At 47.5% G+C, this 18,702-nt stretch overlaps 1 protein-coding gene across 1 annotated transcript in view; it reads left to right on the top strand.

Moving 5' to 3' along the window:
• The first annotated feature begins 375 nt into the window (after positions 1-375).
• Positions 376-18,702, top strand: part of Awh (LIM/homeobox protein arrowhead) — a 240,883-nt gene continuing 222,556 nt past the window's right edge. Inside the window, exon 1 of the mRNA XM_070528491.1 lies at positions 376-513. Coding sequence (XP_070384592.1) covers positions 451-513 — 63 coding nt within the window. The 5' untranslated portion in view covers positions 376-450. The remainder of the gene's footprint in view (positions 514-18,702) is intronic.

Genomic DNA, 18,702 nt, shown 5'->3' with positions numbered 1-18,702 from the left:
CGCCTGTCCGTGTTCAGCGGGAAAATCAGTCTCGCAGGCGCGCGCGGCACGTGGACGCTTCGAGCGCTTCGGCTAATGAGCCCCCGACAGGCGCCGCTCAACGCAGAGGAAACGAGCAGCAGCAGCACGACAGTGGTTACGCTGGAAAAGACAAAACGGCCGCGACGACAACCCTCCCCCCGCCTGTGGGCTCCGCCGAAGCTGTTCGTCTCTTTGAAAGGGCGTTTTGCGTCCGGCGTAGCCGTGCGGTTAGTTCCGAGGGCACGACTGCCCTCTGTGGGCGGAGCGCTGCTTAAGCTCCGCCTCAAAAACTTGATCGAAGGTGGGATTAGCGAGCGGCTCCGCCCCTCGACGCTCGAGCAGACGCCGGTGTGGCAGCAGACGACGCGATTCGCCGCCGTCGGAGCGTGTCTCGCGCCCACGGTGTAAGCTCGCGCCCCAGCGTGGGCGATGCTTGCCGAACGGATGCTACGCTCCAGCGCCGACGACCAGGTCACCGTGAGCGTCATAAAGGTGAGAGGCACCCAGTGTACGCATGGCGACTGTGAAGCCGAGTTCCACACTGCACTCGACGATGCTGACGAAGCCTCGCAATGGCGGTGTGACGAGAGCCGCCGGGCGCGCGCACACCTGCGCTGAAGTTCGCGCGGCCGCTGGCTCTTTCCAGCTCGCCCATCAGGTTGCTCGGCGCTGTGCTTCCTGGTGTTGTCGTAAGCGTCGGCCTCTTGAAGCACAAATTTTCGCCTCGTATCGGTACGTGGTGCATGATTCTCAAAGAAAGCGCTGGTCGCTCGTTTTCTTTGAGGATCGTGCGAGCCGGATTTGGTGGCACGTGAGAGAGCTCCTCCTTCTGTACACTGACGCCTAACCAATCCCGTAGCCGTTTCGTACTACTCTCATCCGCTGTGAAACTAAACCTTTCGCTCCGAAGCGGGAGGAGCCTTGCTCGAAAAGCACTTACATTTAAACTGAGCCATCGCATCGTACGCTCGACATTACTGAACGAATTTTATTGGAGACGAGAAATCAGTTTATATTAGACATACGTGTTTCGGATTGGGGGATGCAAGCGCCTGCATGAGCGCGCAGTCCGCTTGGGTCAGCGAGAACACGTAGCAAAGTTTGGGTTCTTGCGAATGAAATCCGTTTATGTCCTTCAATCTGGAGACTATATTTATTGATCGAGTCATGCAGAGGGCTCCAGCATTTTCACTCTCTTCGTATTATAGAGTCGTCGCGCTGGCTAATAAGTTACACTGATATAAATTGAAACGGTTCGTTGCCTTTACAATGCGACTGTCAGAATATGACGAGCCAAAGTCAGCACAGGAGGAGGTGGATCCTGCATTGCTAAAGTAGGAACCCTTTCTAAGTGGCTTGTGTGATTCGCAACCGTTCGGTCCGAAAGCCGGGTTCTTAATCCACACGGTCAGACAGACCACGGTATAATGCGAAGCTTAGCAGCAATTTCGTAACCATGCCTTACGCTATTTCTTTTCACGCTTTTCGCGCTGCGTATAGTGGCCAGAGAGACGCTCCGCCCGCGTTATCAACGGGATCAGCCGGCCGTGAACGGGGCATGATAAGAGTGGCGTAAAATCGAGGAGCAAGCAGTCCTGCAAAATCGCGGCCCTGTATTTGCACCACGGACCGCTATTTGAGCGTGCGCATTGCGTATTACGGGATCATGCGTCAGCAGGTATACTGCTGGATGGGCAAGCGATTCACGATATGACTGAAAGCCAAATCACTGTCCGGATTTAAGCCTACAAATACAGGCGGACTTAGCCTGGCAACAACCATCGGCAAGTCTTTCGTTGAAGTGATATTCGTGACACAAGACGTGAGTGACTGGCGTTGTGTCGCCGCCAGCGAAAGAGAGCCACGTTTCGATACGTTGCTCTCGATACTTCTGTCTTCGGAACGCTTGCCGAGTTCTATTGTAGCATGCTTTAGTAGCGCGATCTGCAGTGGCCGGCCCTATACTGTGTGTGACGTGTATACTCTGTGCTTTATTTTTTGAGACTTGTCGTCTTGCTCTTCCTTTCCTCCTTCCTCCCCTTCTTCCTATCTTCCCTGTCTATGTTTCTGACACCTCCTTTCTGAAGAGTACAGGCAAGCGTTGTGCCCTTTACGGCGGCAGTTACCAGCCTGCTCCTCGCTTTACCTTTACCGCCATGTGTACGAGGGCAAATCAGAAATTATTTGCCCGTATTTGTTATTAACCAAATAAGGTACATACAGGTAATTGTAAATATACGTACCACTCTACGTACCTTACACTATTTTTCCACATAGTCCTCACACCGGTTCAAACATTTCTCTCATCGCAGCACTAAATTTGAGATGCCCCTTTGGTATAATTCGTCCGGCTGGCTGTGGAGCCATCGTCGCACTGCTGTCTTGGCTTCATCGTTGCACGTGAATCGCTGTACTATACCAGGAGCTTCTTCAGCGGACCGAAAACGTGAAAATCACTAGGGGCGAGATCCCGACTGTATGGTGGGCGGTACCGACTCTCCCAGTGAAATGAGCGGAGCTTGTCGGCGATTCTGATTGCCACACTTCGTTGCTCGCACGCCGTGGATGTGTGCGAGCAGCGCTGTGCCGCCTGTCACATAAGGTCGGGCCGGTCGAAGAAACGTCCACCTTTGGGAATGGATATGCTGACTTGGCATTTACAGGCGTAAGTTGGGAAAAAAAGGAATAGGGTCAAAAACTCTGATTCGCCCTCGTTTATGTGCTTTCAAGTCAAATCAAGTGATAATAATAATGCCACGGAGTGATCCGATCGACGTCATATGTGACGTGAGTGTTTCGTCCGCGTTTACTTTCGTCATGCAAATTCTGAGTCAGTACAACGCAATGATTTTGTTTCACTGCCATTGCTTTCCGCGTGTGCATGGTTCGAGATGGCGGCTCTCGCCAGAATGGGCCGGTCGTGAACGGAATAAAATCGAGCCACACGAATCCCTGCATTATTCCGGCCCAGCTTAATGAATCTACTTCAGCTTTTTTCCTATGCTCGCATTGATCCACGGCTTAAACGGCGGAAGTCACACCGAAGCGGCGTGAAAAGGCCGGCACAACGGCAAGGATATCTTAAACATGCGTGCACTTCTGATGCAAATTTTGCCGTATATGGGTTCGAGCGAAATTGATGGGACCTTTCTTTTCCTTTTTTTCCTCGGTTTCTTGTCATAACTATTCTTGAAAGGAGCGGACTTCTGTCGTCACACACACATACACGCACACACACACACGCACGCACGCACGCGCGCACACACACACACACACACACAAAGCGCCATCTTGTCACGAGTCGAGACGGGCGTTTGCGTATATTAGTTAGTATCCATGCGCTGGTTGGACGCAGCACACCGTAAATTAATGCCTGTTCACAGCAGCCGGACGCCCTTAAAGTGTACTCCGGAGCACGCTTGAGCATTATAGCCTATAAGTGCGTTTCGATATCTCCTATATATGGCTTTCGTATGAATATATATATTCCACTATCTTCGGGACCTACACTGTTTGCCTTCGTCGGGCTACTTGAAGATCATAAAATACCGCTATTCCAGCGTGATGGAAAAACAGCACGTGTACTGGCACACCATCCACGTAACGCGCTTGAAAGAAGCTTCGGAGGAAACCTAAAGCAAGTGTCGACCGAATGAACAAAGCGTTTATGTGTAGTGCGTAAGTTATCCCTATAGCCGGCCGCTTTCGCCGATAATATGTCGAACATCAGCAATGGCTAGGGATCACAAATAGTTCTAGCGTAACAAAGTTGTTTTTCTATCGTGAATACTGAGTCTGCGTGCAGCGCCGATGTTACCCCGGGACGACTCGCCATCTTGCTGAGCGTTCTCGAGTAGTCGTTGTGCAATTTGAGCGCCGCATATTAGAGTGCATATAGGATCGCACCGCTCGCCATATCACAACTGTAGTGGCTCTGTAAAACGAGATGTCATGGAGATACCGCATGTCCTGCCCTCACTTTTCACAGAATACAGGCAGAAAGACAAGGCGCCAATGGCATGGCGCGACGTGAACTAACGAGCTCATACCTACGCATATGTTATGCTCCACCGTGCTGGCAGCGTCCATAAATTTTGAATGCATTAATACTTTGCAGCAAGTTTTCAGAGCGCACTACCGGTGATTCTCATTCTAACCGGCGGATAGCAAAACGCACACAGCTCGTGTATGAATATTCACAAAAAATGTTTTAACGTAATGATATTCGTAAGAGCAAAGGAAAGTCAGTCAAAATGACGGAAGTATTAGTGAATGCCGCCAATGGCGAATAACGAACAGGAAGTTTTGCGGATTGGAGCCCTGCTCTGTGGGTTGCCTATATATGCGCACACCCTGCGGCTGTGGTCTCGGTATAGTACACATAGTGTTTCTTCGGACCACAGCTTGTCCCGGTGAGAAAAGCGTTCAGGTCTTGCTGCAGGCGTCGGCGGGAGGGGTCAGTATACCTTCTTCCACTCAAGCGCGTGAAATGGCAGGAGTGTTGCCAGCTGCCCTGCAGAAGCTGCCGGAAATTGCTCTGCCCCAGCGAAAGTGGTCAGCTTTGGTAGATAACAGAACTGACAACCAGGCTAGTTGGTCTTGAATCACCTCTCAATTGACTTGCACATCGCAATAAGAAACAACACGGACGGTGTTGTGCTGTAGAAGTCAATTCAAAGATGAAGCTTTGGTAGAGCCTGAATCCCGTCGCAACACGTACGTGGAAGAATAACGACGATAAGCAGTGGCCGTTAACAATATGATTACGCGGCTCAGGCGCTGAATGCACCAAGTACCCGCCGCGGTATATGGCTTAGTGGTTAAGAGTTGCGTTGCTTAGTTTGAGGTTTCAGGTTCGATGCGTGCCGCGGCGGCCGCATTTCAATGGGGCGAGAGAGAGAAAAGTGAAATTAAATTAACCAAGGACGTGCGAGGTTGGCGACCCTACACTTGGGGAGGAGAATGGGGAAGCGTAGACAAGAAAGAGAGAGAAGAGAATACCTCGATTCACTAGCACGCAAGAGAGCCCCGGAGGGTCAAAATTAATCTGGAGGCCCCCACTGCGGGGTGCCTTATAATCAGATCGTGGTCTTGGCGCTTAAAAATGCACAATTTAATTCGCAAATATTGTCGTACGCAAGACAGCTTGCAACTAGCCGGTCACCTTGGCTAATAATATGTCCGTCGTCACATTGTCTAGAATCTGCTCTTACAAACAGTCCTGGCGTAAGTGCTTTCGTGCGTCAGTATACGGGCCCAGTGCCGTACTCGTCGGATATGAGCGTGTTGCAATTTGAGCCATCACCTCGCTTTGAATGGCGAGTAGTTTTGGAGGTGCTTTGAAAATGTTGTCCTCCCTGCCTTTCCCTTATGACTTCTCTGTCTCTCTCTCTCTTGAAAATGCGGTCATGCGTATAGTGAATTTAACATGCATGGATGTCTGCCCGTCTCCAAGGTTTTCCAATTCATTACTTCCACACAACACGAACAATTACGTGTGTAACAAGCGACGCTACCGAATGTGGCTTTTGCGGCCGTAAAGAGAGTACACATAACTTTGAGCTCGGTAGCTTCTATCTAAATACATGTGAAAGGAGAAATAGCTTTTCCTCGGCAACTAAGGTACCAAATGTGATGAGGCTTGTTGCATTTCAAAGAAAAACCTAAAATCTAGTGACTGTTGGTAGCGACATCTTCATTTATGCCGTCAATAAAAAAAATAATTGTTGAAAATCGGGAATTTTCTGAAAAGAAAACTATGAAGTTTGCAACTGCGTAACTAAGAAATGAAAAATGATATTACAATTCTCTAAACAGTACATAATAGTATATCTCAAACGGACAAAATTGATTTATATTATGTGGCTCTCGCATATGCCACTAATATGTAAGTAGGACTTATGTAAAACCCTTGTGAACAATGTAAGAAATTCAGGTAAGATGTAAACTGATAAATCAAATCTGTCCCATTTTTATGCTCTCACGAATGCAGTTTACCGAACTGCGATATCTGTTCCCAGTGAAAGCTACGAATTTGTAAACTTCGTGCTTCCATTTCTTTTAAAGCTTACCTATTTCTGAAAGTTCCTGTTAAAAAATTCAGGTCCTTAATGAAAATTCCGTTTTTGTCACTCACTAGAACTTAAAATTCTCTGTCACATGCGACGAATTAATTAGAATTATATTAAAATCGGCCCCGTGGTTATCTGAGAAAAGCGTTTCTGCGTTTTACATGTATTTAAATTGGCAGCATCGGAGTTGGGCCGGAGCTAGAGCTTCGTCTTAAAGGAAGTACTCATTTAGCACCTTCCGCAATCCGTTACTGCTTCTATAGACAATTGACGATATGTCTATAGGTCTAACTGACGTCTACAGTTGACAACGATTCTTGTCTATTGTAGACCTATAGAAAACAGTATCCAAACTTCGGTGGATATTACTCGAATCTTAATTTAAAAAGTGGCCGGTTGCCAATACAACCGACAAAAAATTTGAAAATGTGAACCTATGTAGAAGTGTATGTATGCATATGTAAGATAAATTTGAGATAAAATTGAGATACTTCACGACTATATCCAAAAGCATCATGTGAATGTCACACTCGACGTACACTAACATCTTTAGTTCTGACGGATCCCTGGAATTGAAGCATTGAAAACTCACTTTGATTTTGCATCTTTGCACCATGACAGCTTTACGCCGTCCACGCAACTCGAGGGAAGCGCTTGTAGGTGCGTTGGTCTGCGACAAATTGTTCCGCGGCTGAAAAAAACTTTCTTGCACGTTGATCGTACCAGAGATGGGCACACCATCCCGAGAGTAGACTCTATCAAAATACTAGGGCTTTCAATAAACTCAAAGGGATGCAACGCTAAGACTATAGCCCAACTCACCACGAAAACTGAAAACATTATTAGATTAATCATGAGAGTGTCCAACAAGAAAGGTGGCATAGGCGAAGATATACTCCTTAGGGCTCACCATGCTTTGCTCATCAGCCATGTCATTTACATAGTCGCAGCCCTCAATTGGACGAAAACAGAAATGGATAAATTAGACACGCTTATGCGCAAAAGTATCAAAAAGGTGATCGGCGTGCCAGTCACGGCTAGCACAGAGAAACTCATGACATTGGGAGTACACAACACAACTTCGGAATTAATAGAAGCACAAAGATCAGCACAAATTATTAGATTATCAAACTCCAAAGCAGGCAGAAGACTTCTGGATGCGGCAGGCCTCCGTCCTAGCTTCAATCAGGAAAATATCACGCAACTTGATATTCAGACAAGGAACTCCTTTATTGTAGACCCTTTTCCAAGAAATGTCGACTCCCAACACAATAAAGGTCGAAGGTTAGCGAGGGCTAGAACTTTCTTAAAGAACATATCCGGAACGGAGACCTTTGTTGACGCGGCGCGGCACGCCAGTGCCAACAAGTTCTCCGTAGCCATAGTCAATGACAGGGGAGAACTCCTCTCAGCAGCCTCGCTGAAAACCTCCTCGGTCGGTGTGGCGGAACAGGCTGCTATAGCTCTCGGATTACTGGACTCAAAACGCACTACGGTGTACACGGACTCCCGAGCAGCCGTTAGAGCGTTCGCATCGGGATTGATAGCCAAAGAAGCAGCCAGGATTCTAAACGGCAAACACCCCTCTGACATTGTTCACCACATAGTTTGGTTCCCAGCTCACATGGGACCAGACGTATTACCGGGTCACCTGAACCCCAATGAGATAGCCCACGACCGTGCGCGAGGTTTCGTATGCCACGACGGGATGGTGTCTCGGGTGAGTTCGGGAGAGCTCGTCCACAGTGATCCACTGGTTACCTTTCATGAAATCACCTCTCATTACAGAGGGAATAGGCAGAGTTTTCCTTTCCGCCATCATAAGCTTAACAGGCCACAAGCTAGCACGCTTCGCATGCTCCAGACGGGGTCCTACCCCTCTAGGGGCTTTTTGAACAAGCTCCACCCGGACATCGATCCACTCTGCCCAGATTGCGGCACTGAATTTAGCTCATTAAATCACATGCTCTGGCAGTGCCCTGTGTTACAGGATTTTAATACAGAAGAAGACTGGACGAAGGCCATCACAGACCCGAGACAGGACGTCCAGCTCCTGGCTGTCCAGAGGGCCCGTGAACGAGCGGAGAGGCATGGCCTCTCTGTTCCGACATGGGACTAGCCAGCGGCTGGGTAGAGACCTGCAGGCCCCCGCTTAGCTCCTCAGGACCCCAATAAAGTCGTTTGCTGCTGCTGCTGCACGTTGATGACAGCTGCATGCGCTGTGTGATTATCTACAAAGGAGGGCGCGTCCACGGCTCTCATCGCCTTCCTGCGCGCCATTCCTAAATCCAATTCCGACAGTTCTCCACAAACTCGGCATGACTCGCTGACATGCAGTCCGCCCGCTATCTAGGAAGACCACGACGATGGCCGCTGATGGCCGCACTGATAACGCTCCCCGCTGCTGCAAAGGAAATTTCTATCGTGTACGGGCGTGTCGTATAAACATACGCTTCCTCTATTTGCACGCCGTCAACATGCATGTTTTATGCTACGCCATTAGCTACTCCCTGTTTCCCGTGCCAGTGCGCGTCAAGGTAGTTGCGTGGGCAGCAGCGGTATATTCTATACTACTTCGTGCATGAGATTGAACGCGGCGTATTAGGCGAGTTACGCGATCACCAAAGAAGTACTCTCAGGCCGCAATGCATTCCTCTCCTTTTTACCCCCCCCCCCCGCTCGTTCTGTTGCATTACTTCCATTAAATATTATTGGTTTTCGCTTCGCCTCTACGGATTTTACTTGTGTTTCGGTTTTTACACTCATTTAGATTTTATCGACTTTGCATTAGAATCTCGTCTTATTCAGAGTGATATTTCTTTGGTGGCAGATTCCCGGTATGAAACAGCACACAATGATATGAATAAGCGTCGACAAAATCATTATCAGCTCGCCATGCTTACTGATGACCAAAGCTCCGTTTCCATATCGTCCATGGAACGCTGCGGTAACCGCGAGCCAGGCTCACGCTAACCCTACACGAGGGACATTCAGTGAGAGAGATCGGGTTGATGGAGCCCACATGGGTGCGTTTGCACGCACGTCAGCTAGCCGTTCCAAATGTCCAGCTTCCCCTTTGCAGGAGCATGGATAAGACACACCAATATCCGACGCTTTTGTTAGAACATGATAGCATTGGTTCCATTCGAGAACACAAGTACAGTGCTCGATACACTGATTTTTATTATTCTTGGCACACACACGCGCACACACGTCAACATGAAAATGTCAGGAATCTTCAGTGACATCTCATAACATGTAAATGTTCATGTCTGTGCGTGGCCAGGTACTATTGATGCTTTAACGCATAGATCAAGTAATCGTTTGACAACTGGCAGCGAGGATGATTTCATCATGCCTTTATGCGACACGCGGTGCTCCCGGAAAGCATCACAGTGTGCGAGGAGTGCTGTCACGTGTTCGTCTCTCGTGCTCACGCAATGGCCAACTCATCAGCGAAGGCACAGCGCGCTTTGCCCTCCGGACAGCGGCACTCAGGGACTGCCAGCCCAATAGCCTCGGCAGCAACACCGCAAGTAACCATCTGTATATAGCGATAAATGTGTCAGTAACGTCCAAATGGGGTAACAAGCGGCGCTGACACACGAGAGCGCGAAGAGTTGACGCGCACTTCAAAGGCATTCGAGGCATTCGACAATATTGAAAAGTGCATCTTTGCAGCGTTGCAAAAAAGCTCATGTTGCCTCCCGTTCCAGTTATGTGCCGACTGTGTCTCACACGCAAACTTTGTGAATGCGTCAAGGTTGGTTTCATCAGATAACGCGGGTACAGGGTTTTCAGTATACCAGCCAGCATCAGCCCCTCGTCTTGTGGGAAAGAGGGACTCGGCAACCATCAATTTCTATAGCTTTGATGCGTGCCTGTTTGAATGCTTGTCGAGTTCTCAGTTCTCCCTCTGTGGCTACGGCATGGACATGAAGCGTCAGTTCAATTGGGCTGTGGCCATAGACATTGAGGAAGTATCCATTACGATTGAAATTGAACATTGTGGCCTCCGTGAAAATCACCCAGCCGTATCGATCGTATACACTTTGTCACGGCTATGTGATGACCGCTAGAAAACCGTGCCTCAAAAGGTTTTTTTCTAAAGTGAAGCCTCGTCAACAAAAAAAAAACACTATGCGGTGGCCCTATAGGTAACTATACTATTGCAGCTCGTGCATACCGCGGTCAAACGTTGTAGGAACAGCGCTCCAGTAAGCGACATTCAAGCGATGTTGATGCTTCAGCATTCTTGTGAGCAAAGCTCGGGAACTAAGCTCTGAAATCAAGGCTGCGAATTGGGGACGTATTGTCAGACAATCACTTTCGACGACCCCATCATTTTCGCCTGAGGTGGCGCGTTGCACAACTTTGCTCAAGCAGCCAATCAGCCTCCACTGAAAGTGATTGTCCAAACGTGACCGTCCGAGAATACGCCCCCTGCTTTCAAAGCTTGGAGAAACTGAGGCGGCGGCAGTGTGGCGATATTACGTCAAAAACTCCCTGGTCGAAGTACGTGCTTCCTCCGTGACAAATTGTCGAACTGATGAGTAGCCGAATAAAAGCAGCCACCGTCTGTACATATATGTGAAAACTGTATGAAGTTTGTTAATGTGTCTCTTACATGCGTATTCGATTCTGGCAGTTGGTGGCTAAATGTTCGTTATTGTGCGTGTGCGTGCGTTCCTTGGCACTGCGTAACAAAATGTGCGTGCACTTGCTCAGAGGAAACCCTCGTTGAAAGAACTTCAGTGCGGGCTTCCTCTCCAAAACAACGCGCCCGGCCAGACCTGGCATTTCTCGGGGCCACGCCTCTGCGTATCCACGAGGCGACGCTGTCAGTGCGACCAGGGTCGGTGTGATGTTGTTTCAATGATATGTTCTTTCTTGCGTTGTCAGCGGCGCATGATAAGAAAAGAATGAAGCGAAAGGAATCCTTGCATTATAACGGTCCGAGTCACCTATAGAGATGGCTGCGTTGGCTTCGCATTCCTTCGCCGCTGAATACTTCTTAGGATGTTAATTATATTCATTCACTCCTGCTGCTCAAGTGCCAAAGATCGAGTTTCCTTGGCAGAAATTATGCGCTTGCCGCAGTTCAGAGAAATTGTCAGATGGCAGTATAGAGGTTTTCGCAGGTCTTCTTTTGACAGCTCACAGACCAAGTATAGACTAACAATGATGAGCGTGGTGAATAGGCGCGCCTCTGTAACGTCTCCGAAGGCAGTTGAGTAGACCTCGCCCTGCTAGTCGCTTAGTCTGCGTGCCGACTGGGAGTCGCCCTCGCGTAGTCGGCACGAGTGCGTTCTCTTTACACGAGGGACGACGGTTGGCGACCAACGCTCGTCGAACACGTTGACGCTGCCCGCCCTCGGTGGCGTACAAAATGTCGTCCTGAAACTTTGTCCATGAAGTGTCTCTAAGCGATAGTATTGAGCCCAAGATGGGGAAATGAGAAACAATTAAAAAAAACACGTTGATTGCAATAGTGAAGGTAAGTTTATCATCAAAAGGGGATGATTTCCCCAGATCGTACCCGCCTATCTTCGAAGGTAATTTTTTACACGTGGTGCTATAGCTGTAATTCCTCGTAAACTCAGATACATAGCGCAAGAACGACGCAAGGACAAAGCAGGAACACGGGATCAGCGCTAACTTTCAGCTATTGATTTATTGCAGCTGGTAAGCATATGTATACTTACTGGGAAGCCACTGCAACAGGCACACTGAACGGAAAGACGAAAAGGAAAAGCAGTCATGTGACTACTATGCCACAAAATTCAAGCTCTTTCTTAGATATAAGAATAGACGGCGTCCTAACACAATCGGCACCTGCTCTAGCTATCGCAGCTGCTTCGGCAACTTCCCTTTTTATGTTATTCCTGTGGGGATGGACAACAACAGTTTGTTTTAAGAGAGGGTAGCATGGTGCCTTCACATCACATTTTCTGCAATGGGCAGCCAGATGCCAATCTATTGCGATGCTCTCTACTGTATTACTATGCTCCGCCAAACGCACGTTTAAACATCTGCCCGTCTGGCCCACGTAGTAGTTCCCACACGAAAGTGGAATAGATGGGCATCTGGCTAACCATTGTGGAAAATGTGACGTGAAGGCACCATGCTACCCTTTGGTGTGTCTGTTTCAGTGGCTTCCCAGTGAGTATATATAACGCTTACAAGCTGCAAGAAAGCAGTTGTTGAAAGTTAGCGCTCGTCCCGTGTTCCTGCTTCGTCAGTGTGTCGTTCATGCGCTATGTATCCCAGTTTACGATCGAACTACGAACACGCCAAAACTTCTTCCCTGCTAAAGTGTAATTCCTGTCTCATCAGCACGTCGCCAGTTCACCCTAGAGTCTGTAGCCGGATGACAATGGCGGTAGCTTGTTGAAATGTCATGATTTCTACAGTCAATTTTTTCTCATGACGCCCACAGGTCTAACCAGGGAAACAGCATAAGTCGTTCTGCTGATATTGTTAATATTATCGACGCGAGATAAGTCTGCGCTTAAAGGGCAGTCCTTCTATAGTTATCGTTGCCAGCTCGTTATGCTGGTAACCCGAAATACAAATGCAGACATTGCTTCGATGCAGTGATTTTTCACCTCGAGGCTGTGTCACTCTCGGTGCAGCCGAGAGTGGTCAGTGCGAAAAAAAAATCAATGGTAAGTTTGGGTTGCAAACACGCGTTATCGGTTAATGCAGGTAAGTCCAGCAATTAGATATATCAATGACCAGCGCAACTCGGGAGCTGGAAAGAGGCAGGGTACTTATGGGAAAGCACAGTTTTTTAACACTAACTTATCACACAGCCCATCAATAAAAATGTTCGGAGGTTATAGATTCCATACGCCAGTGCCCACATCCATGCACGAGCTGTGCATTTTTGGGCAGCCGAAAACGCTCACTGAAGTGCGTGCGAAATTTGAGGTATATATGAGAGGAAGAACCGTGCAAATATGCAATAATTTTTTTTTTCGGGATGTGGGAAATCTCGCGTGAAAAAAAAAATATGGTATTTATTGGAATGCACCAAAGGTTTTACAAAGTTCCAAGGCTTAGCTTTCTTCTCGTTCCATCAGGCGGGCTTTGGCACGACCTAAAAATTTATTGTTCCGCAATAGCTGTTTTCACGACATGATAACAAACCAAATGCATAATTCTATAAGCCTGCGAGGTAGGTGGCCCGTTCGCTCGGATTATGTGTGGGCAGAACGGTTTTCGCGAACGGCGAACAAACACAATGACGACGTTAGCCCGAGTTCACCGGTTAAAAACCCGGCAAGCGAGGCCGTAACTCACCTAAACTCACTTAGTGGCCTCACGTGGTGCTTTACGTCACTGCTTCTTCATGGAGAGAGTCTGTATTGTTAAAGCTCATCGTGTACTAGGCGTCCTAGTGGAGTGGCACACCGCCATATGAATGTCGATCCTTAATTACAGTATTAGATTTTCAAAGCTTCGAGCGTTAAATAGCCTAGGCTGTACCTAGTTCTTTCTAACTGTACAGAAACTGTTAAACACCCCACCGAGCGCCCCACCGGATTCAGGCTGTTGGCTATGGCGTGCAACCGTTGGGCGGCGCAAGCAGGGGGCTGGCGGAAAACATTTCAGGGCTGAAGTGGCATGCTGGGAAGGAATCGCGGATTGTTTACAGGGGAAGCCAGAAACTCGCAAAATTGAGAAAATGGAATTGGTGATGAATTAAATGCCTCAGAAACAGCAAAAATAATATTTCCATTGTATGAAATATTCAGGTGCATAGTAAAGAACGAAAAGTGTTATAGGTAGACGATTGATTAAACGCACGAGAGTGGTATGTTTTATAAATGTTTATGGTTTCCGATACAAAGTAAACATGATCTGTCATTTGCTGTGTATTCTATGAGACAAGAGTGATATCCTGCTGTTTCCGAATATTTGATCAAGGATAAGTACACGGTAGTATGCATATGAGGTTGCCGCAGCCTTCATGTGTTGATGATATTTGCAAGTGCCGCTCGTATACGAACAAATAGAACGCATTTCAGCGCATTCGAACGGAGCTTCAGTACAAAGCAGAACTTGTTAGTTTTCTTACAACGAGGCTGTATATAGCAAAGATTCCTTGTAATTATAGCGTGTTTATCCGTCAAGAATTTAAAAAAATTAACACACCTTCCAGTCCGGGAAAATGGGCGAACAGCGAAGCTGTTAGTCACACCGAGTTTTAGACCATGCAAGTCAAACTTGGCAAGCATTCTATATTGTCAATTTTCGTCTCACCATTATTTCACCTCATTTTCGCTTTTACGTGCTTCGCGTGGTCAGCATGCCCTACGACGACGAGAACGTTCACGAGCAAACTCTCGCTGACGCTCGCCGTCGGCAGCTTCTTCCTCGGCACTACTCGTTGCCTTCCCATACTTGTAGCTGGGATGGGATGTGCGGAACCACTGATCCAAGGCTCTGTATACTGGGCGCAAGGCTCGCCACTGGAGATGCGGGTGCTGCAATCGTTTTGACGATTGGTTGCATTGGTTTGACGATTGACACTTCTTTTGTGTTTCTCAATGAAATTACGCACACGTTCGGCTGCGGCGGAGAGAACGACGTCCGTGACGGTATGCCCGCAGTCCGCCGTTGTGGATTGCGTTCGATGTCTCGAGTTTGCTCGATGGCGTGGTTAGCAGGCTCCGCCCGGCATTGCCGCTTGCGATTCCTCAAAATTAAATTGCTTCAAAATTAAATCTGTCCGTCAAGTAAGACAATGAATGGCTCATAGCCCCTTAAGCAGTGGTTCATACCCCTGTAAACGCGGCCTCCCCATTGCGATGACAGAAGTGAAGTTCTGCGCTGTAATGAGGTGCGACAGCTGAACCAGCTGTGGAAGGAGACGACGACGAACGCGCGAGCAGTGGCACGTCCGCGCGGTAGCGCCGAGGGGCGCCAACGAGCCATGAAGACGCTCGAGCCATCGCTGCTGCTGATAGCTTTAGGCTTGGCTACACACAACGACGGCACAAGGTCAGCGTAAACAATTTCGCTGTAAAAAAGAAATTGCGCGCATCATGCGTGTCCTTGCGTAGGATCTAATTGGAACGTTTCGGTTACCGCGGGCCCTCTCAAAATACGCTTGTTGTTGATGTCATCGAGTGCTTTGGATCTTCGCTAATTTTATATCAATATTTTTTCTCGTCGCTTATCGCAAAGCGACATACCATATAAACCACGAACATTGCCTGGAGGTACATTAGATGTATCAGTTGCAGATTGAATACCTACAATGGAGGTTGCGATTGCTGTACTTTACGTGAAAATAGCGTTTATGGTACATTCAAAAGTCCTCATTTTTTACGTTGAGAAGATGTTATACAAATGTCTCTGCTGGATATCCGTTATATTTTTCGCATATTAGTGTAAGGCTGAAATGCGCTATGGCCGCGTTACTAAGATGAAATTTTGTTCATTCACATTACTGTGCGGGAACAGTTTAGCATATTTTTATTGACAGACCGTAGATAGAACATAATATGTCAATAACACTGCTCAGAAATAAAAACTCGCGAGACTGCCTGACGTATCAGGGCATATTGCTCGCTATGTTGACCATATCCTCAGTAGGCGCTATGTGACAGAGGCAAAGCGCCACCCAGCAAGATCAGATACTAACGCATAAGTGTTCACACACGTCCGCCACGCGGGCGTGCAGAGCCCCTGTTTTTCGGGACCTCGTACCCGGTACAAGTATATTATTGAATTGGCTCACATTTTAAGGGTAAATTGAATGCGGAAATAGAAGAGTAGATGCAAACATATGACGTACAAACATGATAGTCATGAACTGTAATTCGAACAAGTGAGAAAACATGTTTGTCATACGGAAACTGAAAAAAGAACGCCTCTGGGAGGGCTGAAGCGGGGTGTGGGCACGGACTAGTTGGTATTCCATCGCAAACATCACTTACAGCGCGTACACAGATAGGGAGCAAAGGAACCACGAAGACAAACGCTTGTCTTCGTCGTTCCTTTGGTCCCTGTCTATGTACGTAGTGATGTCCGGGAGGACAACTATTCATGTGTGGTCGAAAAAGTTTTGTCAGGTACTTACAGAATACATTGGATGCCAAGTGATATCCATATATATACACACATATGTATATATATATATGTGAGAAAATCTTTGAAAAACACAAATTAATACAACAATTATTCATTATTAATTAAATAGAATATTTTTTTCAACGTTGCGGCCTGACGCTGTGTTCAAATATTTTACCAGTTTCAAGAAACAGTTATTTTTCAACAATATATATACTAACTGTAGGTGGTACTTTTCCAACGGTGTGCACAGATAAAATATACCTACCGATTGGTGCTTGAATGATATCCAGTATACGTTATTTGGTAGCCTAACAATCACGTAGATAGTACGTGCTATAACCAGCCACGCTTTTTCTTATATAAACGGCACGTGCGCGAGACGCAGCATGTAACGCGACTTCAAGACGTTGACGTTTGGATCAATTGTAGACGTTGAAGAGACGTTCGTGGTTCACAGAGTATTTGACACTCGATGTATTGGAGAGTGTGTAGTGTTTTTCGATTATTTTATTTCTGTTTCATTACACTTCACTATTGTCTACCCTCAGCTGATAACGCTGATAATTATTTCGTTTGCAATATAGCGACATTATAATCTAAAACACGTCTCCTTGTTGCTTCCAACGTGACGGGAGAACAATAACGCCCACTGCAGATGAACATGCACTACAATCGCCCATGCTATCGACGCGCCCTTTCCGACGAATGATGCTGGATGTTTCTGCGGAGAATGCCAAACATCTTTTTAAAATCACCTGTGGTAGATATAGCAGAATTCTAGCCCTTCAGCTGGATTACATATTCGCACGAGAAAAGAAAATGCACAGTTAAATAGTTACTGAAATTGTTTAAATAAGTTTCTAAGTTAATATCTTACGGCGCATATTGCAATTCACAAATTGTAGCCGGTGAGAGTGCAAGTCGTATTCGCTTGCAAATAATTCTGTGGATGTCACTATTTTCGAAATTCCAGTAAAAATGCACTGTCGTTCGACATAATTTCAAATCGCCGTTGCAATCATTAAAGTAAAAAATGAAGTAGACCGCCAATGTATTTCTTCGCAAAGTTCGGGTAATATATATATCGAACATGGTGTCCTCATGAGTATGCGTTCCAAGTGTATCCACCTTGCGAACTTCCCGGCTACCATTTGCAAATTGCAATATGTGGCATAAGGTAATTAGCTTTAAAGGCAATTACAAAATGCTAGTAAATGGTCAAATTTGCACTTGGATTTCTCGCGCAAATAATGTCGGTCTCCAAGTAATTTAGTTCACGCACTAGCATTGTGCTATCGCGCACAGGTGATCTTTACGCGTTTTTCGCAGTCTTCCCAGAAGCACCTGCAGTCTATAGCTGCCTGCAGCAACACTCGGTGTCCGTGCGCTTTCATGTTCGAGGATATCCAAACCGTAAGGTTCCTGTATATTAGTGTGTGCGGTGGAACCACAACCTAATGAGCCTACCTGATGAGGTGCCCAAGCGATAAGGCAGCACGAATTAGGAAGACGTTGACCCGAATAAAGACATAAACAACTTTATGTCGCCACATCAGAAAAATAAACGTTGGATATCACTTTGTTGTGCGGCTATACAGTTTTAAGGTTAACGTGTGCAGTGTTTTTAGGGAGCATTTTCGCTCTCTCCGTTCTGAGAGGTCAAAGAAAGCGAGTCTGTATTGTGGCCCGGTACGGGCCGGCACCCTTTTTTGATGGCACGCAGTGTTTATAAACGCAGCGATATAGTTACTCGCTTGATAGCTTAGCACGATGGCAGACCCGAATTTGCGTCGCATTCCAGTCAACGGTATAACGCGCTCCGCAGCGTTGCTGGCGAGTGTGCCGCGCACGCGTCGCGTTCTGCGCATCCTTTGGCAAACGCATTTCCCTCAGGCCGCAGAACCCTTCGCAGGTGCATGCCAACCATGATACATCAGCGACTTGGCGCACTTTTTCGGAAGTGTGCCACGTGTTCTTACTGAAGCTTCACGTTCCACTCGACGCCCACGCATGTCGTACGCGGCCGCCCCCACCCGCTGCTGGCTCCTCATTGCCACCGCAGGTGACCTCAAATGTGAAGCCGATAGAACACAACGTGGGAAACAAAAATTACATATTGCTGGCTAGTAAAAAACAGTGTGTTGTGCATTCGTGTGAATTGCAGAAAGGGTAACGTTTATAATTATTTACAATAACATTTCGAAGCAAAACTTCGTGACACCAATGCCGGTTGCGTTGTGAATGCACACCGAGCGCGGCGCCGCATAAGAAGTTCCCTTAACAGCTTCGTTGTGAAAGATTGGCGAGCGCAGCGGCTTGGATCGCCCAAGGCGACGTCTCCGAACCTGGGCTGCTCCTTCTCTCACTAAAGCGATAATACAGCGGCTTCCCATATTTCTCAGCCTGCGTTGCTGGCATGCGCAGCTCTGAGCCTCACCGCATTTGCGCCTGACGCGGGAAGGAACAGAGTGTGCAGCTGATACGGCAGCAGCACGGCCGGATTTATGGGTCATTAGTGGCCCAC

Source organism: Dermacentor albipictus, unplaced genomic scaffold (assembly GCF_038994185.2).
Source record: "Dermacentor albipictus isolate Rhodes 1998 colony unplaced genomic scaffold, USDA_Dalb.pri_finalv2 scaffold_12, whole genome shotgun sequence".
NCBI classification, from domain to species: Eukaryota; Metazoa; Arthropoda; class Arachnida; order Ixodida; family Ixodidae; genus Dermacentor; species Dermacentor albipictus.
This window is presented reverse-complemented; position numbering and strand designations above follow the sequence as displayed.